The sequence below is a fragment of the Emydura macquarii genome, unplaced genomic scaffold, assembly GCF_026122565.2.
Source record: "Emydura macquarii macquarii isolate MOO-44397 ecotype Brisbane River unplaced genomic scaffold, CSIRO-AGI_Emac_v2 contig_2292, whole genome shotgun sequence".
Classification (NCBI taxonomy): domain Eukaryota; kingdom Metazoa; phylum Chordata; order Testudines; family Chelidae; genus Emydura; species Emydura macquarii.
The window spans coordinates 3,747,791-3,768,078 of NW_027132429.1; the positions used below are offsets into that span (position 1 = coordinate 3,747,791).

Sequence of the window (20,288 nt, forward strand, 5' to 3'; positions counted from 1 at the left end):
AAAAAAAAGTTACTCACAGAGCTAAGAGCAAATATGCAATACCCACTGAAACACAGACTGAACAAAAAGTTAGTGTCGTGCTATATGCTGCATAGAAAAGTAAAACCTCTGGTAAACCCTCAAAAATGTGTAGAAGATACTGGGTAAGAGATGAGAAACATTCATCAGATAGTCAGTATGTCCTCCTCCCCTTCCCGAAACAATTCTTGGCTTCCATGGAGAGCAACTTACAAGAACACTGGACACTGCAGTGAGTTTTGGAGCCTCGGTCAGCAAATTGAAGGGTGGGTGCTTGGGTGTCCTAGTAAGCTGTGGCCATGACCTGGGTCTTTGAGTGCAGCACAAGAGGTAGGTAGCCCTGGGCTTCAAATATAAATACCCTTTGCTGGTGATATAATCTTACAAAAGTTGATGAAAACTAGTGAGCACCAAGTGGCTTACAGATTTAAATACTACGAGGCAGAAATAAGAGTTCTTTACAGGACTAGCTTTTTGGAGGGTTGAGTCAATCACAGCTGGTGATGCAGTTTATGCACACATGCCAGATAGCCTCAATGGAATGATAAGTGTGAGAGGAAGAATGGAACTTTTTCTGCTAGTTGGGATGTGTAGCCCATATGCTGCTCACTGCTAATAGATGCTGGGTGGGAGTCTGGCAGCTGCAGTCCTTTCAACTACAAAGGCATAGTCGTACTGAAACAAAAAATAAAGTTTATAGATAGAAAATGCTACCATGCATGATAGCTGCTACTCAGTACATACAGAATCCATATGCAGCCACCCTAAAGCCCTCCATCCTTTTGTACTCCCACTTGATACCGCCAGTGAGAACAGAAGGCAGTGTGCAGTGAATTACTTACCTCTTTCTCAATGTCAGCAAGAGACTTGATGTTTAAGTCTGTAAAGATGGAAAAGGCCTACAAAATAGAGGTAACCACAATAGGTAATATATTCCTGTTTTTCCAGCAGTCTCCTCTCCTACTAGTTCTTTAACCTGCAGAACCATTTGCAACACCCAGGAAATCAAAGACCTTTGCTACATGAACACATGACCCTCTTGCTCACTCCTGAAATAATAATTTCATTAAAATAAATTGGTATAATGTCTTTGTAATCTATAGTGATACTCACATTAGTGCCAGTAGTGATGCTGCTTTCAAATTTAGGGTGCAGTGAAAAAGGTACCCCATCCATGGCTGAGAAAAGAGAAATGCCCATGAGAGCTGCAGGTGCACAACAATGCTGTGAAATAATTGTGTTGCAAGGCGGTGGCAGGCCTGTAGGGGAATCCTGGTGCCTGGGACAGTCCCCCCTCTTGAGTGAATGCTAAATTCACCCCACTGTTTAAGAAACAGGTCAGTCCTAACGTGTGACTTGCCAAAGGACTTGAAAGGGGGGTGAGAAGAAGGCCCAGATGACTACCTCATCCTGTTCTGCCACTCCACTCACTAGAAAGCATTGTTCTGTGGTATAGTAACCCAAACTTTGTCTGCATAACCCTGTCCAAGTAAGGAATTCCAGCCCACAGCCTGCTTTCTAATTACATAGTAGCTTTGACTGAATTTTTTTTTAACTAGGTGGAGGGAAAAGAGCAATACAACATTAAGCAACTAATGTAACGTGGAGTGTTTGTCTTAAGCTATTTGTCAGATTTTTGTACGTGGGATTCACTTACCTGAGATGCCATAGAGGTTAGCTGTGTCATAAATGGATTCATCTCGCTTAATGGATGCAGGTTTTGAGCCAAATCTTGTCAAATAATTTTCTGATGAAAATTCTGTCCTGCAAGGGATTAGACAATTCACTGTGTCTACAAATAGAGGCTCCTGTGTTTTAGATTTGCAAAATACAAATACATAAAAATGAAAAAACACCCTGCAGCAACAGCTCCTGCCCTGGGGGCATCAATGGTTGGGCTCAGTTCCCTACTCCATATACTGCCACATGGCACCAAGCAAATCAAAGGTGACTACTGATTACTTACCTGTTTTTATCCAGGTCTGTAGTCTCCAATGTAAGCCCCTTCATTTCTAAACTGATGTTCCTTGGCTTGGGAAGGGGCTTAGGTTTGAGAACTTGTCCTTTTTTACACCAAACAGCAAAGCTGCTAATGTCCCTGGGGAGTGGGGTAATGAAAAAAACATTTTAAACTGAGAAATAAAGCCACAGAAAGCCGTGTCTGCAGTCAGAGTCAAAGGTTGTAAGGAGGGCAGCATCTTACCCTATCTTCATATAACATGGGACCACTCTACTCTTGCCACTCAGCATAATGTCAAATACAACTAGTTCTGCTGCACCTAATGGGACGAGTTTCACACAGATTCGTTTCTTCTTGGAAATGGATGTTTCTAATGGGGAAGCAGAGACCACAGCATCACAAGAAATTCTTGCTTTGGTTAGCAGTAAAACACATGGCGTGGAACATCAGTTGCTGTTGCTGGCCTTAACTGAACAATGTGAATGCTATCTCAAGGAATTGCCAAAGTTAGTATATAACCTTATAGGCTATAGAAGGTTAGTTTAGCAGGCTGAAGAGGACTTGGCTGAAGCTTAACTCAACCATCTTTGTTAAAGTCCCAGCTTTGTCTAAACAGAAAACCTTACATGGCACTTTTCCATAAATATGGGCTATGACTCGTTGCCTCTCAGTGGTCCGACGTCAGGATCAGTAAGGGTGGTTCTGCGACATGCCTGCCACATGACTACAACCTCCCACCTGTTAACATAGATGACGTCTGGAGGAACAAGTACCAGGCATGCCTGAGGGCTAATTCCAGCAAGCCAGTGACACAGCTACAGCAGGGTGTGCGCTGTTTCCTTGCTTGTAATAAGGTAGAAAAAAAATACTAACTGGACGGGGGAAAGGGCTGCAATGCATTTGCCATGGGGCAGCAGGACTCACTTGGTTCTAAGAATTCCCTAATGTAAGCATATCCTGTGGGCAGAGGCGTTTTGTCGCTCAGGATCTGCACATCCGCTACCACATCCCCTGGGGAGGTCTGCAAGAAAGAGGCTCCGTTCAGGCTGTAACATGGGGGCTCTCAGGGTCAGCTACATGCCCGCGCAGACAGGTGCCGGTTACAAGCAGTCCCCTGCCCGCGGGGTGTGTGTGGGTCGCGTAGCGTTAGTTCCATGCAGTCACGTTGGCTCTCAGGGTTAGGGCACGGCCTAGCCCACACACACAGCCGGGTGCTGGGCAAGGCCCGCTGGGCAAGGGCCATAACCGCCTGCGAGGCTGCGCACCCAGCTGGCTGAGCCAGGCGAGCTCAGCGCCATGCCTAGCGAGTGCGGGGCAAGTAGCGGGCGGGGCGGGTGTAGCCGCGGCATTGCGGGGGGCCTCCTACTTCGCTGGCCGCAGCCGAGGTGATGCACAAGACGTAGCCTGATTTCTGTCCAAAGCCCTTCCCGAAGTTGGCCGTGGCGCCGTCCAGGGTCGCGGTGATCTGCGGGGGGAGCACAGAGGGGCTGTGACCGTGAGGCGGGGCCTGGGCAAAGGACGCACATGTTTGAGGGGGGAGCCGCATTGCGGGCCACGGCGCCTAGTACCGCCTGTGCCGCTGCCGGGGGGCACATCTTCGGGGGTGGCTGTGCGTGTTGGTGCAGCGGATGGGGCGAGGTCGTCGTAGGCGGGGGCGATGAGGGGGCGAAAAGGCCAGGGATCGGGGGCGGGGTGACTAGCGCGGCCCCCCCCGCCTCTCACCGGTGTCCAGCCGGCGGGGGCCGCGCTGGGGCTGGAGGCCCAGGCCACCCCGGTGAGCGGGGCCTGCTCCGGCACCGCCGCCATTTTGCTCAAGGATGCGCCCGCGCCGCCTCTCTCGCCCTCGAGTCGTCGCCGGCCGGCCGCGCTCCTCTGCCCCCTCCCCACGGCGGAAGGCGGGGTTTGGGGAGGGGCGCGGAACTCACCCTACCCCTTCTCCTCCTATTGGTCGCCCCGCGGGAAGAGCCGTCCTCCAGGCCAGGGCGCACGCGTCATTTGAACGCGGAAGCAGGAGAGCACGGGACGGGGCTTAGTACGCATGCGTCACCCACTTCTCTTGTACTCCCGCTCAGTACCCCCCCCGCCCGTTGCATTGGCCCTGCCCCGTCCCCCAGAGCGGCGCGGAGCCCACAGGTGGCAGCAGGGCGCAGGCAGCGCCGCACCTTTATTCACATCGCACAGTAACGGCACAGAAGGTTGGGGGGATTCGTCTCAGGCCCACACCAGCCCCGTGACAAGGGTCCACCCCCTTCCCCGGAAGGGCCGGAAAGAGGCCCACCCCCGTGCATATATTCGGTCAAGGGGCGGGGGGCAGGAGTCAGCCTGACTCACGGACCCTGGAACCCGCACCCAGTTACAGTCCACAGCAGAAAGGAAAGCGCCTGCAGCACAGGTAATAAAGGAACCAGAGGCAATGAGGGCCCTCAGCCCCCCCCCCCACAATTTCCAAGTCTGCAATTAGCCATCTGGAGGCTGCTGGCCTTGGGGGACTGGTGCCTTCTTTTGGGGAACTTTGAGGAGTTTCCGAACAGGTGAGTTTTCCAGTTGCTGGAAAGTCCTTGATGCTGGAAGAAAATAACATCCTCAGTTACCACCAAACGCTCTCAGAAAAGGCTTTGAAGCAGTTACAGTGAAACACAGACCTGGATGCCAGAAACTCCAGGATCTAATTCTGGTTGTGTACCAGCATGTCTGAGGCCCAGACCAGGTCTCCTCACTTTTCTGTGTGTCAGTTTCCCCACCCCTGCCCTGTATACTTTGTTTTTAAGACATGACTAAACATGTCTCCACCAACACAAGGTTATGAGTTGGACAGGAGGGAAAGGGGTCTTGGCCACTTACATTTCCTTCTGCTCCTAAAAGGCAAAGTTCCACAACTATAGATTTAGGGCTGACTTTTTTCTTCTGTTGAGGATTTATAACGTATATAAGAGACCTGATATGGGAATAGCCTTAAACAGGCAATGTTGGGAGGTGCGCCCTTTGTTATTTTCATTCACATGGCTATACTATTGTGTCTATTACAATATTCAGTAAAATGTCCTCAACAGCTATAGGACATTTACTTCACCTAGCCTCTACAGTTAGCTTATTGATGGAAAGAAACCAGGATTTTCTTGTGCGCTATACTAGAATGAACTGTATACACAGCCAGAACCTCAGCAATGAAAAGGGTGGATTAAGAGCTTGAGAATAAAATAAACAATAAACCCTTTGTCAGGTAGTTTACACTCAGTGTCATTTTCCCCTCAATAGGTTTTTAATGGTGCTAGAGTGGCCTAACACGCATTAGTCTGTGTGCAGCAAAAGTTATTTAAAAAAAAACAAAAAACCCTCTTCTAATGACAGCTTGTCAAGGGGACTACCACAGGAATTTAGGATTGAGAGGAAAAGAACAAAAATTAATCCACCTTCCTGTACAGCCTGCTGGGTTTTACTGCTTAATAAAGATTCTGTATTTAATGGATATGAAGCATTTATTATCCCATGCCTGGAATGTCTGCTTACCAAGTTGCTCTGATAGATTCCGGAGGTACTGTGTACTGTCTTCTGTGAAAGCCTGCAACAACTTCACTGCTTGCTGCAGTTCATCCAGCTGCAAAACACACACAAAAGAGTTTCAAGGAAACTAAGAAAGCAAACTTTTTGGGAATTTAATGAACTGGGTGAATAAAGCAAATGCCAAACCAATAATGATTCCATTAGAGATTTCCAATTATTTCCCTTTCATAACCTGTAATGTAGGTTTGGACTGTAGAATGATATTGAAATATGATAGCAGCTTCCTTGTGTTCATTGCTGGAAAACATTTATTAAATAATGTACAATGTTCAGTGATGACCTCACTGTGTCAATTCTTCATTGGTGCAAGAAGAGAATCCCTTCTCTAAGGAACACAAGCTAACGAGTGGGTCTTGCATAGTCAGACATCTTCTGAAGACGAATGATTCAGACAACAGGTCAGCTGAAACGTCTGCTTTTGCATCATTAATGACTTTTAATCTCTTCAGTACATTTTATATTCTATAACTCACCACGAGCTCCATGCAGTCAAAGACCTCACCCTGACTGTCTAATATTTTCTGGTAGTTAGGCTTGCTATTGAAAATTTCAGCTTGTGATGCTCCAAGATAACTAGCAGGCTCCCCTTGCACTTCATTCTTCTTGCACTGCTCCAATTGTCTTGAAAACAAAAAGCATGGTACACATATAACCCACTAGACATGGTGAGTAACCAGTTTCCAGTGGTGCCCAGCATAGGCATGGCTGCAAGCAAATTATTCACATTTCTGTTATCTGATAGGAGATCTCCGAAGTGTCCCAATAAAACAAATTTTGAAAACTTATCACAAATACTGGCAGGAAATCAGTTCCTGACTACACATCCCAATTAAACGAGTCTCCATAATTAACCACATCTCCAATGACAGAAACTGAATATACTTTTCATTTCAGAGTTCTTTGCAGAGTATTTTTAAACAAGACTTAATTCCTTTAACATGATTAACAACAGGGATTTCTTGTATGACCTTTGCTGCTGCTTCATTTTGCAATGGTGGGCTGATATTTAAATTAAACTATGCATGGAAAGAATACTTGGATTTACCACTGATCACAAAGTGTTGAATTCTTTTAATGTAAACAATTTGGGTTCTAGAGGATTGGAATTAAATACAAGAAAATCAAATTAACCAGTGACTAGCACTATTAGATTCTCAATATTAAATCTAATTTTTGACTGAAAAGGACAGACACAAAAAAGATAATCTAACCTGGACATTTCTTCTGCACTTTTCTGGAAACTCAGTAAAAGCTGATCCCAAGTTTGAGACTCTGTAGTAAACCTTTAGGTAGAAGGAACAGATGAAAGATAGTTACTATATACTGCAGTAGAAGAATTACCTCCCTTGGGCTTCACCAATGTATGGGGTCTAAAGAAATTATACCAGAACTCTAGCTTTTACTCTGAGTCAGAATTTTGACTTCTGATTTACAAGAGACAGATATACAGATGCACATGGAGACAGATTCAGCCATGGAATAAACAAGTGCTGACTTAAGTGGAGTTAGGCCTGTTTACACCACAGCTGAACTGGACTCAGTGCTAGGGAGTACCTCCAGAGCAGAAGTGCTTGTAATTCATGCCCTGCTCGTGGTCCAATTTTAGGACTTAAAAAGGCAGTGTTAGAGGTTGCCTAATGTCTCTAGAAAATAAAAAATAAACTCAGTGACCTAAAGGATCAGAAAGATTGAAGGTGGGAGTTAGTGTCCAGAAAGGATCTCAGAGTGGGTTTTTCCTTTTAATAGAACCTAGCTGAGTTGGTGCTATATTAGGCTTCTCTTCACATAGTGTCCTGTCGCCATTTCAGATGCTTGAATCACTGTTGATAACACCAAGAACTGTGAGAAAAGGCCCAACTGTATCCATTCAGGCATACGAAGCCAAGCCTAGGCTCAGCTAATCTTACCTGGTTATATATTCCTTCATCTGGGCCAAAGACATGTTTAGTGCAGGGTCTGATAAAATACTAAAACAGAGAAGTACAAGATCAGTGAGATATAGGGTGTTTATGGGCAATATCTACACCATGCAGGATTGTTGAGTGTTTGTGCAGCACATCTATATAAATGCAGTGTATTGTACTTCATTCATATTTTTAGTTATTCTAGGATATAAATGTAAACAAGAAAACTTGCTGATGTACCAAGCGCTACAGCAGACACTTTGGTGCCACGACTATTAAGATGAACATTCTTCTTTAGCGTCACTAGCTATTAAAGACATTAAATATACTTCCCAGATTTTTCACACGTATAGCTGCTACAGACCCCATATAGCCCATTTGTCTAATGTGTGGTGGACTCTTAGCACACTCAAATGCCGAGTTCCAAAGTAAGTTTTGCAAGCAAGAATTGCGGCATTTTAGCCTGCCAGACCCCCACTATAAGTTGTACCCAATATCAGACACAAAGAGCCTGCAATAGGTCATTACTGTCTCCAGTGTCTGCAATATGAGTCTTGACAAGTTTCATGAATTGCAATGTAAGACAATCGGCCAGGCACTGGGACAGAAATAGCAAACTCCAGTTCCATGACATATTGCAACACCGCTCTGTAACCACAGGGAGTCGTCATTACCCTTTCAGCTCTTCTGTACATTTCTTTAGAGTTCCATCTAGTTTCAGTCTCTCTGTACAACGCATCAGCTCTTCTGAAACTGAATTCACTGGAGGTGGGGACAAAGCAACAAGAAAAAGTGAAGTAGTTAAGCATTGGACAGTTCCTGCTCTCTGCAGAACTAACTCACACTAAAGACTGAAGTAAAATACATGGAACACCAGTACTCAGGGCTCATATACCAAGATATTACATAACCCATGAACCCACTGCTTACAGCATAATGAGTTCAGTTCCCTAACAGAGGACATTCCAGATACCAGTCACACTAGCTTTGAAGGAGATCGAATCTCTCTCATCAAAGCTTAATTTGGGCATTCTTTTGGCACCACAGGCTGTTGCACAGGCTGTTACTAGAGGCATCACGTTAAAGGAATTTTTTTTGGCTGCTCAAGCCTCTTCTTTCCCAAGACATTTGGTTCGCTCGAGTAGAAACTGAGTGACCCTTTTCCAATGCAAGTTAAGAGTTAGATGGATATTACCCTACTTAATGTATAGCATTACCCTTTCATTAAATATATCACATGGAGACCCACCATTTGCTTTAAAAGCCTCAGGGCTGAAGCCGTCAGTTTGCTTCAAGAAGTGCTCAAGCTTCTGGGCAGAGAACTAGGAGAACAGAGAAGAGAGTGAGGTTTGTGTTTACTAGACTATTCAAAATGTCTCATCTGGCACTGGGCTGCTTTTCATTAGACCATCCAGTGAGGAGAGGCAGTTATCAAAGTTTTGCAAAGTGCAACAGGAAGAAGATTAAAGAATCTTAGCTAGTTTTCTCTTTCAAGATTATAACAGATAGCACAACAAAAGTGTCTTTTTTGCATTCATTCTGTTTTAAAGACTGAACACTGAGCAATGACATCAGTGTGCACCCAAAATTAGACAAAAACTTTCAGCATTCTTTCAGTCAAATGCCTGTTGTAGTATGCAGCAGTAAACTATCTTGCTAGGAGTGAAATTATAAAATCCTACAAACTAAAAATCATAAAGCTCACTGCACCTGAAAATTCTCTGGCAATTTTTCTGATATAAACATTTTATTTTCCATGGAGCTCCAATATGTATAAAATCACCCCAAACTTAATGCCCCTTACTTGGTGTGACAAAGTAAAATGTATCACAGCCTAAATTCTAAACTATTTCATCTCTCTCACTTGTTTCAGTTATATCAGTTTTTAAACTATAAAGTTTACTTTTTGTATCACCTTCAAAGCATTTGCAATCAGTTAACCTTCACAATACTTTTATGAAGTTTATTCCCCCATTTTACAGACAGGGAAACCAAGGGACAGGGAGGTGAAGTGACCTCCCCTTGCCCAGGGAGGGATTCAGTGTCAGAGGTGGGACTAGAGCTCAGAAGTCTGCCTCTTACGAGGCCACACTTCACAACACTTCATTACTCATTTATTGATTAAAACACATAAAGAAAAATAAAGTGTAAGAAGCAGAATAATACACAATTTGTTTTTAGCAAAGAGGTTCCTTTGAGGACCTAATACCTCACCTGGAAACTGGACAGCAGGAGCATGGAAAGCCTGTCTGTCTCAGGCAAATCAAGGCTGATTGATTTGCTCAGCTCTAGAAGTTAAACACAAACACATTTAAAAGACAAGTTTACCTCAAACTGTGAGCAGCTGAAATTTCCCTGAGCTGGCCACTGTAAATACTGATGCATATACACATGCGACATGTTTACAAAAGCAAGGACAGTCTATCCAGCAACTTCATTGCTCGAGGAGCCAAACTCAATTCCTGACAAAGGGGAGGTAACAAAGCAGACATTGTATGTTCCATGTCAGAAGGGTAGTGAAAACTAAAACAGAAGTTCCTTTTTAACTCAAGCAGCCATTAAGAGGGCTGTGTTAACTCCCTAACACTTGAGTCCTGCATTTACCTCTGCACTGGAGGACAGTCCATCAGTCTGGGGCTGGGAGATTCCTTCCTATGCAGGCTCTAGTGGATGAACCCTACACACTACAGAACTAAGGGCTGCTTTGTAAAACAAAAGAAAAAGAACAGGCTTATGGACAATCAAGCATAAAACAATCTCTGGGCTGCCTGCATGGAACATGCTCCTGGGTAAGTGCTTCCAACTTCTATAGTGAAAGATCTGATGAGGGGTTCCAGATTTTTATTAAGCAGAAGCAGTTCCTTTCACTCAGCCACATGCTGCTCCTCACCTTTATACTCACTGGATATTATGTGTGCGCACGCGCGCACACACGACAAGCATGTGCATGCTAGCTGGTGGTCATATCACTATCTTCTTTTGGGCAAGGATACCTGACAGAGCTATACAAGACCCTTTTGCTTAAACTGAAACATTGCAGCACTTATGGTCCAAATCTCCATTTTAAAGCCAAAACTGCCAGGGCTCATTTAGTGCTGTACTGACAGAAAGTTGCCAAACATAGCCCTAATTGGAGCAAAGTTTAGGCCCAATCATTGCACTGGTCCCTTACACTTTGCACTCATGAAGTCAGTGTTCCACTTGTCAAGGATTTTCACACAAGGGGCTCAGCACAGTATAGCTCACAAGGAGATACATGGCACCTACCTGTGACATCCTGGTGAAAAGGAGGCAACGACTTCCTACGGTTGGTTCCTTTCAGACTGGAGCGACACCAGGAGCGACGTGTGATTTGTGGGCTAATGGCAAGTGCCCTCGCGGACAAGTTAAATGAACTTGAAGTGAGACCTTTCCTGGGACTACCTCTCCAGGAAAATATCCTCTTGGGACTGGGGCTCCGGGCAGCTTTCTTGGGGGCAGGACTAGAACAGGACCTTTTTCTGGTAGCCCCTCCAACTTTGTCATTGGGACTTGCTCTCATACTAGCCTTGTTTCCAGATCTGGGACTAATAGTTTTGTTTGGCTTTGAAAAGCGTTCAGACTCCACTTTCTCCTTACTGCAGTCACGTTCTAGAAAAAATTAACATAACAGATAAGATCCACTGAAACTCTAAAGCAGAGGGAATGACCTCTCATGGGATTTGGAATAAGAAAATAGGGCCTTTCACTTATGCATCACTGTTTCAAATCCAACCGAGTGGCAGTAACTGAAGACGTTACAATCTGATGGCTCTGTTACCATTTTCAAGGAACTTTCACAGAGTCAGAGTGTAGACCATATGAGCCCCCTGTTCCCATCCATTCCTTCAGTTCAACTTTAGACCCAGCCTCTGCAGAGTCTAGGAAGGACAGGGCTTTAGAGGCACCCAACCTGTGGAGAAGGGAAATTGGGAAAGCTGGATCTGGCCCAGTTTGCAATCTAACAGCCTGGATTTGCAGTCTAATGCTGCAAAGCACGTCACACTCTTCTCATAGCTAATGCGCATCCTGTGATTATCCCTGTGTATGAAGCAGCTTAGAAACCAAAACCGACTCTACTGCTGAGAGTGTGTCACATCACTATCATTTACCCAGGGAACTAATAATTAATTCTTTGAAATAATACCTTACCTTGTGTCCCACCACAGTTCTTCCCATCTTCAACACCAGAGAGGTTTTCTTGATTCTGAGAAGTAAATATGTTCCATGATATATTTTAGTTCTACAAAACAAAAATCCATGTGGAAACAAGGGGTGGGAAGAGCTGAATAGGCAGGTTGCCTCCATAGCTGCTTCTTTAAAGCTTAAAAAGATGCATAGTGAACTTCTTTCCTTTTCCAACAAATTAATCAATCTCAAGGCCCAGAGAATACTTGACAATGGCTGACAGCCAGTATGCTGTAACTGCTGCTGATTATGCACAACAAGATCTGTTCAGTGCCAACTTGTCCTCCTCTACATCCCCCAACTGTCAACATCTATCATTTGCTTAGACCAGTAGTGCTCCATCTTTCCCACCTAGCAATATATAAAGCACAGGTTAACTGGGATTCCTTGATACTCTGTTTGCAACTGCTTTGTGGGTCATGACTTGCAGACCAAGAATCCATGGCTTAACCTGCAAGCTCTTTGGGGCAGGGATTGTCTTTTATTACAGGCTTCTTTCTGTGCAGAACCTAGCACAAAAGGGCCCTAATTCCAGTCTGGGGCCTACGGGCACTAATGCAATACAAATATGTAACAAAAATGCATTTTAAAGCTGGGGCTAGGGCACAGTCCTCACCTGTAGCAGTGTTTCCTGAACCTGGGCCTCTTCAGTCCTGCAATGCCAAACACACATGGGGTAATAACTTGGCCAAACCTACTGACTACTTGCACCCTCATCCCACACAAGACTTCTCTGGGCCCAGGCCCCTCTGCTTCCATTTGTCACTCCAGGAAACATTTAGTGTCAGAGACACTGCGTGGGCAGCTTGCGGATAGGGGGCCTACTGCCTACGGGCCATGGTCCACGCGGAGCAGGGCCCCAGGCTACAGAGGAGCAGGACTGGCGGCTACATCAAGGCCCAAGGAAGGAGGAGGAAGGGTCACACCAGAGTACGGCCCAGGGGGGTCCCAGGGAGGGGGAGGCGGTTACACTGCAGGGGGGCCTGGGCCGCCTCTCCGCAGGGAAGGGATAGGAGGCGGTTAGATCTCGGGGGGCTGGGACTGGGACCCGGACCGCCCGCCCCCACCCAGCATCCTGGGGAAAGGGGGTGACACGGCGACCGCCCCCGCACCGAGGATCCTGGAGGGGGGCGGGGTGACGCCAGGGCCACCCCCGTGTGGAGAGCCCAAGAAAGGGGGGGGGGGTGACACTGGGGCCGCCCCGGGGGGCCCAGCGAGGCGAGGGGGTTACACTGCGGTGCGGGAGGCCGCTGGCCCCACAGCCCCCACTCACCAGCCCCGCCCAAATCCCTCTGGCTCCGGCTCCGGCTTCGCCTCCATGCCCGCCGCCTTCTCCCGCCCGCCTCACCGAACAAACCGCCCGCCCGCCGCAGGGCCTAGCGGGACCCGTAGTTCGCGGGCGGGGCGGGGGGACCGAGGGACGCCGGAGCGCATGCGCGACAGCTTAACCGCTGCTGGGAATTAAAATTCATTCGCGGGGCTAGAACGCTGAGAAACGTTCCCCCGCCGCAAGGCCTGCTGGGAGAGAGAACACGCAGGGCGCGCGTGGTGGGTAGCGCTGTGGGTGCTGGGAAGTGTAGTTGTGGGGCAGCAGCCGGCGTGGGGCTCCATGGCCCGCGGGGACAGACGGGCTACGGCGAACCCGGAGTGGTGATGGAGACACAGCCCCGTGGGCGGGGGTCAGCCCTGAGCCGGCCGGCCTGTCCCGCTATCACTGACCGGGACATCCCCGCACGGGGCAAATGGGGGGAGGGGCAGGGTCTGCGCAGGGGCCAATCTGACTGGCCTGGGGCTCAGGCAGCTGGAGGCAGGGGCAAAGGCGGGGAGGAGGGGCCATGAGCCGGGGTCAGCCCGGGGGAGGCGGGGCAGAGGGAGGCGGACGCCGCCGGTTACGGGCAGGGATGAGCCACCGGCCCTGTTTTCAAAAGTGGGGGCGGGGAGGGTTTCTGGTCCCCCCCGCAGGACTCCACCTCCCAGCAGCAGCGGGGCAGCTCCCAAGCTGGCTTCTTAAAGGCACAGGCATGGCCCCTGCCTACGACCCAGCAGCTCCTCTCCCGGCTCTAATGCGCTGCGGTGCCCCAGGAGACGTGACTGCGACCGTGCAAGATCTTACATGTACCCCTCCCCCCCTCGAGTGCAAGATCTTATATGTACCCCTCCCCCCCTTCGAGTGTAATATCTTACATGTACCCCTCCCCCCCTCGAGTGTAAGATCTTACATGTACCCCTCCCCCCCTCGAGTGTAAGATCTTACATGTACCCCTCCCCCCCTTCGAGTGTAATATCTTACATGTACCCCTCCCCCCCTCGAGTGCAAGATCTTACATGTACCCCTCCCCCCCTTCGAGTGTAATATCTTACATGTACCCCTCCCCCCTTCGAGTGTAAGATCTTACATGTACCCCTCCCCCCCTCGAGTGTAAGATCTTACATGTACCCCCCCCCCCCGAGTGTAATATCTTACATGTACCCCTCCCCCCTCGAGTGCAAGATCTTACATGTACCCCTCCCCCCTCGAGTGCAAGATCTTACATGTACCCCTCCCCCTTCGAGTGTAAGATCTTACATGTACCCCCCCCCTCCTCGAGTGCAAGATCTTACATGTCCCCCCCCTACCCCCCTTCCAGTGTAATATCTTACATGTACCCCTCCCCCCTCGAGTGCAAGATCTTACATGTACCCCGCCCCCCCCCCGAGTGTAATATCTTACATGTACCCCTCCCCCCCTCGAGTGCAAGATCTTACATGTACCCCTCCCCCCCTGGAGTGCAATATCTTACATGTACCCCTCCCCCCTCGAGTGCAAGATCTTACATGTACCCCTCCCCCCCCGAGTGTAATATCTTACATGTACCCCCCCTTCGAGTACTGGAAAGAACCTTCTCCGCTGCGATGGCTGCATAAAGTCTCAGAGCCGCTCACAGCTTTGTATGAGCTGCTGCTGAGGAAGTTGTAGTCCCTTTGAAGGAGAGTTTTGCTCCTTTTAAAATGTTATTTGTATTAGTCTAATTACTCCGACCCCTACATCATGTACCTGTGGTAGCACTGTGCAGATGCATGCCCTGGTATTATTTTTTATTTTAATAGCACCTACTCAGCAAATATTTATAAACAAACCGCTGCTAGTAGTTTTAGCAATGATCTCTGTGGTTCGAGTATAGAACGTGCTATGTTTTTTACTGTGATTTTTTTATTTTGAATTCTAACTTTTTCTTATTTTTATAACCACAAGTTTATTCCGTTGGATCAGGTGACTTCCAGTCTGAGTCCCTGGGCTGGTGTCAAAACTTCAATTGTATCTGATCCACCAATATGAATTGCCTTTTGTAACTGTTATTTTGCCTCTCAATTCACCCAAGTGCTTTTTCATATCATTGCTAATGTGTAGAATTTGATTCTCAAATATTCAATAAGGCAGTTTAATATCTCATATTACATCCTTCTGTAATATTTGATGAACATAAGAACAGCCATAATGGGTCAGACCAATGGTCCATCTAGCCCAGTATCCTGTCTTCTGACAATGGCCAATGCCAGATGTTTCAGAGGGGATGAACAGAACAGGCAATCATCGAGTGATCCATCTCATTGTCCACTCCCAGCATCTGGCAGTCAGAAGTTTAGCAACATCCAGAGCATGGGGGTGCACCCGTTTGTCTTGGCTAATAGATAAGTTCCTCACAATAGGTCCATCAATGGCTAATTATTTTTTTAACCCAGTTAGAGTTTTGGCCTTCACCACATAATGAACACACCTACAATCCCACGAGAGCCTGACAACCACAAGAATTAAAAAATCAGAACTTACAAACCCTCACATCAAGAAATACATGATATTGGATTCTTTTTATGTGCCTCTGTTTCTGAGCCTTAAGGGTGCAGTAAGCCTGGTTCCACAAAAACAGGAGGCTAAACACTTGACTGAATCCTGGCCTACCCTCATGGTTTTCCTCTTCTCTCTCCAAAACACTGGGACACAGTAATAGCAGGGTATACAATATATCAATGGGACACAGTCTAGCAGGATACAAAATATATATTAGAAGGACAGAATAGGTTGCACTGGTGGGGGAGTAGCACTATATGTGAAAGAAAGCAAAGTCAAATGAAGTCTTAAATGAATCAAACTGTACCATAGAATCGCCATGGATAGTAATTCCATGCTTGAATATTAAGAATATCACAGTAGGGATATACTACTGACCACCTGAACAGGATGGTGATAGTGACTGAAGTGCTCAGGGAGATTAGAGAGGCTATAAAAATAAATTCAATCATAATAGTGGATTATTTATTGGATGTGTGTCACCTCAGGATGTGATGCAGAGATACAGCTTCTGGACATCTTAAATGACTGCTTCTTGGAGCAGCTAGTTCTGGAACCCCTAAGAGGAAACAATTCTTGATTTAGTCCTAAGTGGAGCACAGGATCTGGTCTAAGAGGTGAATATAGCTCAATTGCTTGGTAATAGTGACAAGACCATAATAAAATTTAACATCTCTGTGGGGAGGAGGGCACCAAAGCAGCCCACCACAGAAGCATTTAATTTCAGAAAGGGGAACTACATAAAAATGGAATTTTGTTAAACAAATTAAAAGGTACAGTGCGAAAAGTGAAATCCCTGCAAGCTGCATGGAAACTTTTTAAAGACACCATAATAGAAGCTCAATTTAAATGTATACCCCACAATTAAAAAACATAAAAAGACTATAAAAAAGTGCCACTGTGGCTAAACAACAAAGTAAAAGCAGCAATGAGAGGCAAAAAGGCATCCTTTAAAAAGTGGAAGTTATATCCTATTTGGGAAAATGGACAAGTGAAATGTAAAAATATAATTAGAAGGCTAAAAGAGAACTTGAACAGCTAGCCAAGATAATCTTCATCCAAGAATATTAAAGGAACTAGCACATAAAATTGCAAGCCCATTAGGAAGGATTTTTAATGAATCTGTAAACTCAGGGGTTGTACCATATGACTGGAGAATTGCTAACATAGTTCCTATTTTTAAGAAAGGGATAAAAAGTGATCTGGGTAATTACAGGCCTGTTAATTTGACCTCCGTATGCAAGGTGTTGAAAAAATTTTTTAAAGAGAAAGTAGTTAAGAACATCGAGGTTAATGGTAATTGGGACAAAATACAACATGGTTTTAAAAAAGGTAGATCATGGCATACCAACCTGATCTCCTTTTTTGAGAAGATAAGGGAATGCAGTGGATCTAATTTACCTAGATTTCACTAAGGCATTTGATACGGTTCCACATGGGGAATTATTAAATTGGAAAAGATGGGTTGACGCCAGGATCACAGGATGACTATGAGCTGCCAATGTCATGTGGCCATGAAAGAAGTTAATGTGGTCCTAGGATGCATCAGGTGAGGTATTTCCAGTACAGATAGGGAGAGTTTAGTATCGTTATGCAAGGCATTGGTCAGACCTCATCTTGAATACAGCGTGCAGTTCTGGTTTCCCATGTTTAAGAACAATGAATTCAAACTGGAACAAGTGCAAAGAAGGACTACTAGGATGATTCGAGGAATGGAAAACCTGCCTTATGAGAGGTGACTCAAAGAGCTTGGCTTGTTTAGCCTAACCAAAAGAAGGCTATGGGGAGATATGACTGCTCTCTATAAATACATCAGAGGGATAAATACCAGGGGAGAGAGGAGTTATTTAAGTTCAACACCAAGATGGACCCAAGAACTAAAGGATATAAACTGTCCATCAGGAAGTTTAGTCTTGAAATAAGATGCAGGTTTCTAACCATCAGGAGAGTGAAGTTCTGGAACAGCCTTCCAACGGAAGCAGTGAAGGCACGAAGCCTAGCAAGCTTCAAGACTGAGCTTGATAACTTTACAGAGGGGATGGTATGATGGGACAGTCTAATTTGGCAATTGACTGATCTGACCACTAGCGGTAAATGTGCCCAATGGCCTGTGATGGGACATTATATGGGGTAAGTTCTACAGAGAATTCTTTCTGGGTGTCTGGTTGGTGAGTCTTGCCCACATGCTGAGGGTTTAACTGATTGCCATATTTGGGGTCAGGAAGGAATTTTCCCGCAGGGCAGACTGGCATAAGCCCTGGGGGTTTTTCACCTTCCTCCGCAGCGTGGGTCACGGGTCACTTTCTGATGAATTCTCTCTACCTTGAAGTCTTTAAATCATTATCTGAGGATTTCAATAACTCAGTCTTAGGTTAGTGCTCTATTATAGGAGTGGGAGGGCGAAGTTGTGGCCTGTATTGTGCAGGTCAGACTAGATCATCATAATGGTCCTTTCTGACCTTATAGTCTATGAGACATCACATTGGGAGACAGTCATCCAGGACACGGCTAACTGGTGAAGACTTGTCAGAGAAAGAGTGACCATTTTTGAAGAAAATCGCCTCACTCTGGTCGCAGAAAAACACCAAAAAAGACAGAACTGTCATGTAAACGTGGCCCACCCCTGCCTTCCAACACCACCTGCAACATCCGCCAACAAGTCTACGGCTCAAGGATTGGACTCAGTCACAAAAGGACCCATATAAAATAAAACCTGTAAAGAGATCATCCTTGACTCGGGGGATCATGGACGACGATATGAAGAGAGATTAACACTGGGACTTTTCAGTTTGCAAAAGAGATGGCTAAGGGAGAATATGATAGAGGGCTATAAAATCATGCATGATGTGGAAAGAGTAAACAACACTTCCTTATTTACTCCTCATAACACAAGAACTTTAGGGGTCACCAAATGAAATGAACAGGCAGCAGGTTTAAAATGAACAAAAGGAAATATTTCTTCACACAATGCACAGTCAACCTGTGGACTATTTGCCAGAGGATGTTTTGAAGGCTAAGACTGTAAACGGTTAAAAAAAATTACTAGATGGAGGATAGGTCCATCCATGGCTATTAGCTAGGTTGGGTGGGGATGCAAAACCATGCTCTGCAGTGTCTCTAACCTCTGTTTGCCAGAAACTGGGAATGGATGACAGAGAATGGATCTTTGATGATTGCCTGTTCTGTTCATTCCCTCTGACACACCTGGCATTGGCCACTGTCAGAAGACAGGATACTGGGCTAGATGGATCATTGGTCTGACCCAGGATGGCCACTCTTATTTTCTTACATTCCTATTTATGTTCACAGTTACAAAGGCAATTTCAAAATGGTAACAAATTGTGACAGGACATCAACATCCATCATGGCTTACTACCTCTGACCTCTGCACAAGGTGAGAGGCATCACATTGTGACAGGGGCATGCCACCTATCAGAATTTGGTACTCCTGGAACAGGAAGCAAATACTGATAGGACAGCAGAAAAAACACCCTACGTGACAGAAACTGAAGCGGTCCCAAATTCTGGTAAGTCCCAGTTATCAATACTACACCGGCACTGGCTCCTCCAGCAGGAGTCCCAGTCCCAGCTGAGTGAGTCAGCTGCCTGCTGCAGGCCTTAATCCACTGGGCAGCAGTTCCCACTCCCTCATCTCTCCGGGGGAGTTACTGATCCTGAAGATCAGGAGAGTCTTGGTTGCAGGATACAAGCCCCCAGCTGTTCTCCGGCAAAGGGAGTCATCACAGCATAAAGGATCCCTCTAAACCTGCCTACAGCAGCGGTGCTCAACCTGCTTATGTCGAAGGGGCTGTAACAGACTTAGCCTGAAAACTCACTGAACAGAATTCAACCATAGATACATCCAACAGCTTTCCAAAGGGGTTTGCACTTCCATTCTGAATTTTTTTTGGGGTGCTGTAAATGAAAAAGGTTGAGAGCCACTAGCTTGAGTATTTTGGACTCAAGCACATGTGGGCATAATGCGGCAGGATCTCTCCTCATGCTATGTGGAACAAATAGCCAAAAATGGGCTGACTAGGTATAATACCTATGAGTTGGTAGGCCCAAAGAGAGGCATGCAGAAGTTGGTAACTTTTTATATCCTACTTAGAGGGAAGTCATACTTGTTATCCTACCCTAAAAGTATTTACTGTGTTACTTTGGCAAGTCACTTCACTTTTTGTCCAGAGTTTCTGTACTGGGAGATAATACTTTCTCTTTTAAAAAGGCAATTTAAATTTTGTGACACTTAACCACAATACAAGACACTAATGCAGTCAATTTTGGAGAGCTAGGTCAAATGTGTTAAATTGTATTTGAAGTAACATGTTATATATAGGATTGCCAATTTCGGTTGGACGTGTTCCTGGAGGTTTCATCACATGACAAGCTTTAATTAAATCTTTAATTCCTGGAGATTCCAGGACAATCCTGGAGGGTTGGCAACTCAAACTCCAAAAAAAGCCTAAAATAGCAAATAGCTCCAACAGGATTGGGGATAGGGTGCAGAATGGCAGTGAAAAATAGATTAGCTTATTTCCTTAAATAGGATAGGATCCATGTCATATGATTTATCCAATCTGTACATGTTCAAGTTTCCAAATTAAAAAAAACAAGTCCTATAATAAACTACCATGTTCTCATTGTCCAGATGTACATAACTAAAAGGAACAGTGTGATAACTTGATTTTGAACTTTAAATATTAATTTGATTTCCCAAACTGATTTTAGAAGCCTTCATTATTCCCAATACATTCTGTGAATAGGCAGCCTTAGTTAGTTCTTTCTCCCTGTTCTCCATTTCTTATACAGA

General features: G+C 45.8%; 2 protein-coding genes across 7 annotated transcripts; both read right to left on the minus strand.

Annotated features, from left to right (window-relative positions):
* Nucleotides 1–342: 342 nt before the first annotated feature.
* On the minus strand, nt 343–3,899 carry MVB12A (multivesicular body subunit 12A). 4 transcript variants are annotated; one of them, XM_067560663.1, is made up of 9 exons: nt 3,701–3,899; nt 3,345–3,443; nt 2,903–2,999; nt 2,222–2,348; nt 1,985–2,116; nt 1,676–1,782; nt 1,132–1,196; nt 861–917; nt 343–693 (listed from the first exon to the last, which is right to left on the minus strand). In XM_067560663.1, exons 1-9 carry the CDS (start codon nt 3,782–3,784, stop codon nt 631–633), a joined length of 831 nt encoding a protein of 276 aa, XP_067416764.1. In that variant the 5' UTR covers nt 3,785–3,899; the 3' UTR covers nt 343–630. The 4 variants fall into 4 exon arrangements, with proteins under 4 accessions (XP_067416764.1, XP_067416765.1, XP_067416763.1 ...); XM_067560664.1 differs by lacking the exon at nt 861–917; XM_067560662.1 differs by lacking the exon at nt 343–693 and having other exon boundaries at nt 718–917.
* A 256-nt stretch (nt 3,900–4,155) lies between these two features.
* DSN1 (DSN1 component of MIS12 kinetochore complex) lies at nt 4,156–13,194 on the minus strand. 3 transcript variants are annotated; one of them, XM_067560659.1, is made up of 12 exons: nt 12,923–13,147; nt 12,266–12,302; nt 11,614–11,668; nt 10,711–11,073; nt 9,658–9,731; nt 8,693–8,765; nt 8,118–8,205; nt 7,447–7,506; nt 6,751–6,822; nt 6,013–6,160; nt 5,486–5,573; nt 4,156–4,542 (listed from the first exon to the last, which is right to left on the minus strand). In XM_067560659.1, exons 1-12 carry the CDS (start codon nt 12,967–12,969, stop codon nt 4,436–4,438), a joined length of 1,212 nt encoding a protein of 403 aa, XP_067416760.1. In that variant the 5' UTR covers nt 12,970–13,147; the 3' UTR covers nt 4,156–4,435. The 3 variants fall into 3 exon arrangements, with proteins under 3 accessions (XP_067416760.1, XP_067416762.1, XP_067416761.1); XM_067560661.1 differs by having other exon boundaries at nt 11,614–11,704; nt 12,923–13,031; XM_067560660.1 differs by lacking the exons at nt 4,156–4,542; nt 5,486–5,573 and adding an exon at nt 5,607–5,911 and having other exon boundaries at nt 12,923–13,194.
* Between the last annotated feature and the right edge of the window lie 7,094 nt (nt 13,195–20,288).

Bases quoted from the DNA above. Each gene is read 5' to 3' on its own strand.
- MVB12A (XM_067560662.1), bottom strand. From the start codon at position 3,784: ATGGCGGCGGTGCCGGAGCAGGCCCCGCTCACCGGGGTGGCCTGGGCC. The intron at 3,444-3,700 runs GTGAGAGGCGGG...CTCCCCCCGCAG, and splicing joins CCCCCGCCGGCTGGACACCG to ATCACCGCGACCCTGGACGG. The intron at 2,349-2,902 runs GTGAGTCCTGCT...CTTCCCCATTAG, and splicing joins TAGGGAATTCTTAGAACCAA to AAACATCCATTTCCAAGAAG.
- DSN1 (XM_067560659.1), bottom strand. From the start codon at position 12,969: ATGGAGGCGAAGCCGGAGCCGGAGCCAGAGGGATTTGGGCGGGGCTG. The intron at 12,303-12,922 runs GTGAGTGGGGGC...TTGGCATTGCAG, and splicing joins GAGGGATTTGGGCGGGGCTG to GACTGAAGAGGCCCAGGTTC. The intron at 9,732-10,710 runs GTAGGTGCCATG...TTTAACTTCTAG, and splicing joins TTTTCACCAGGATGTCACAG to AGCTGAGCAAATCAATCAGC.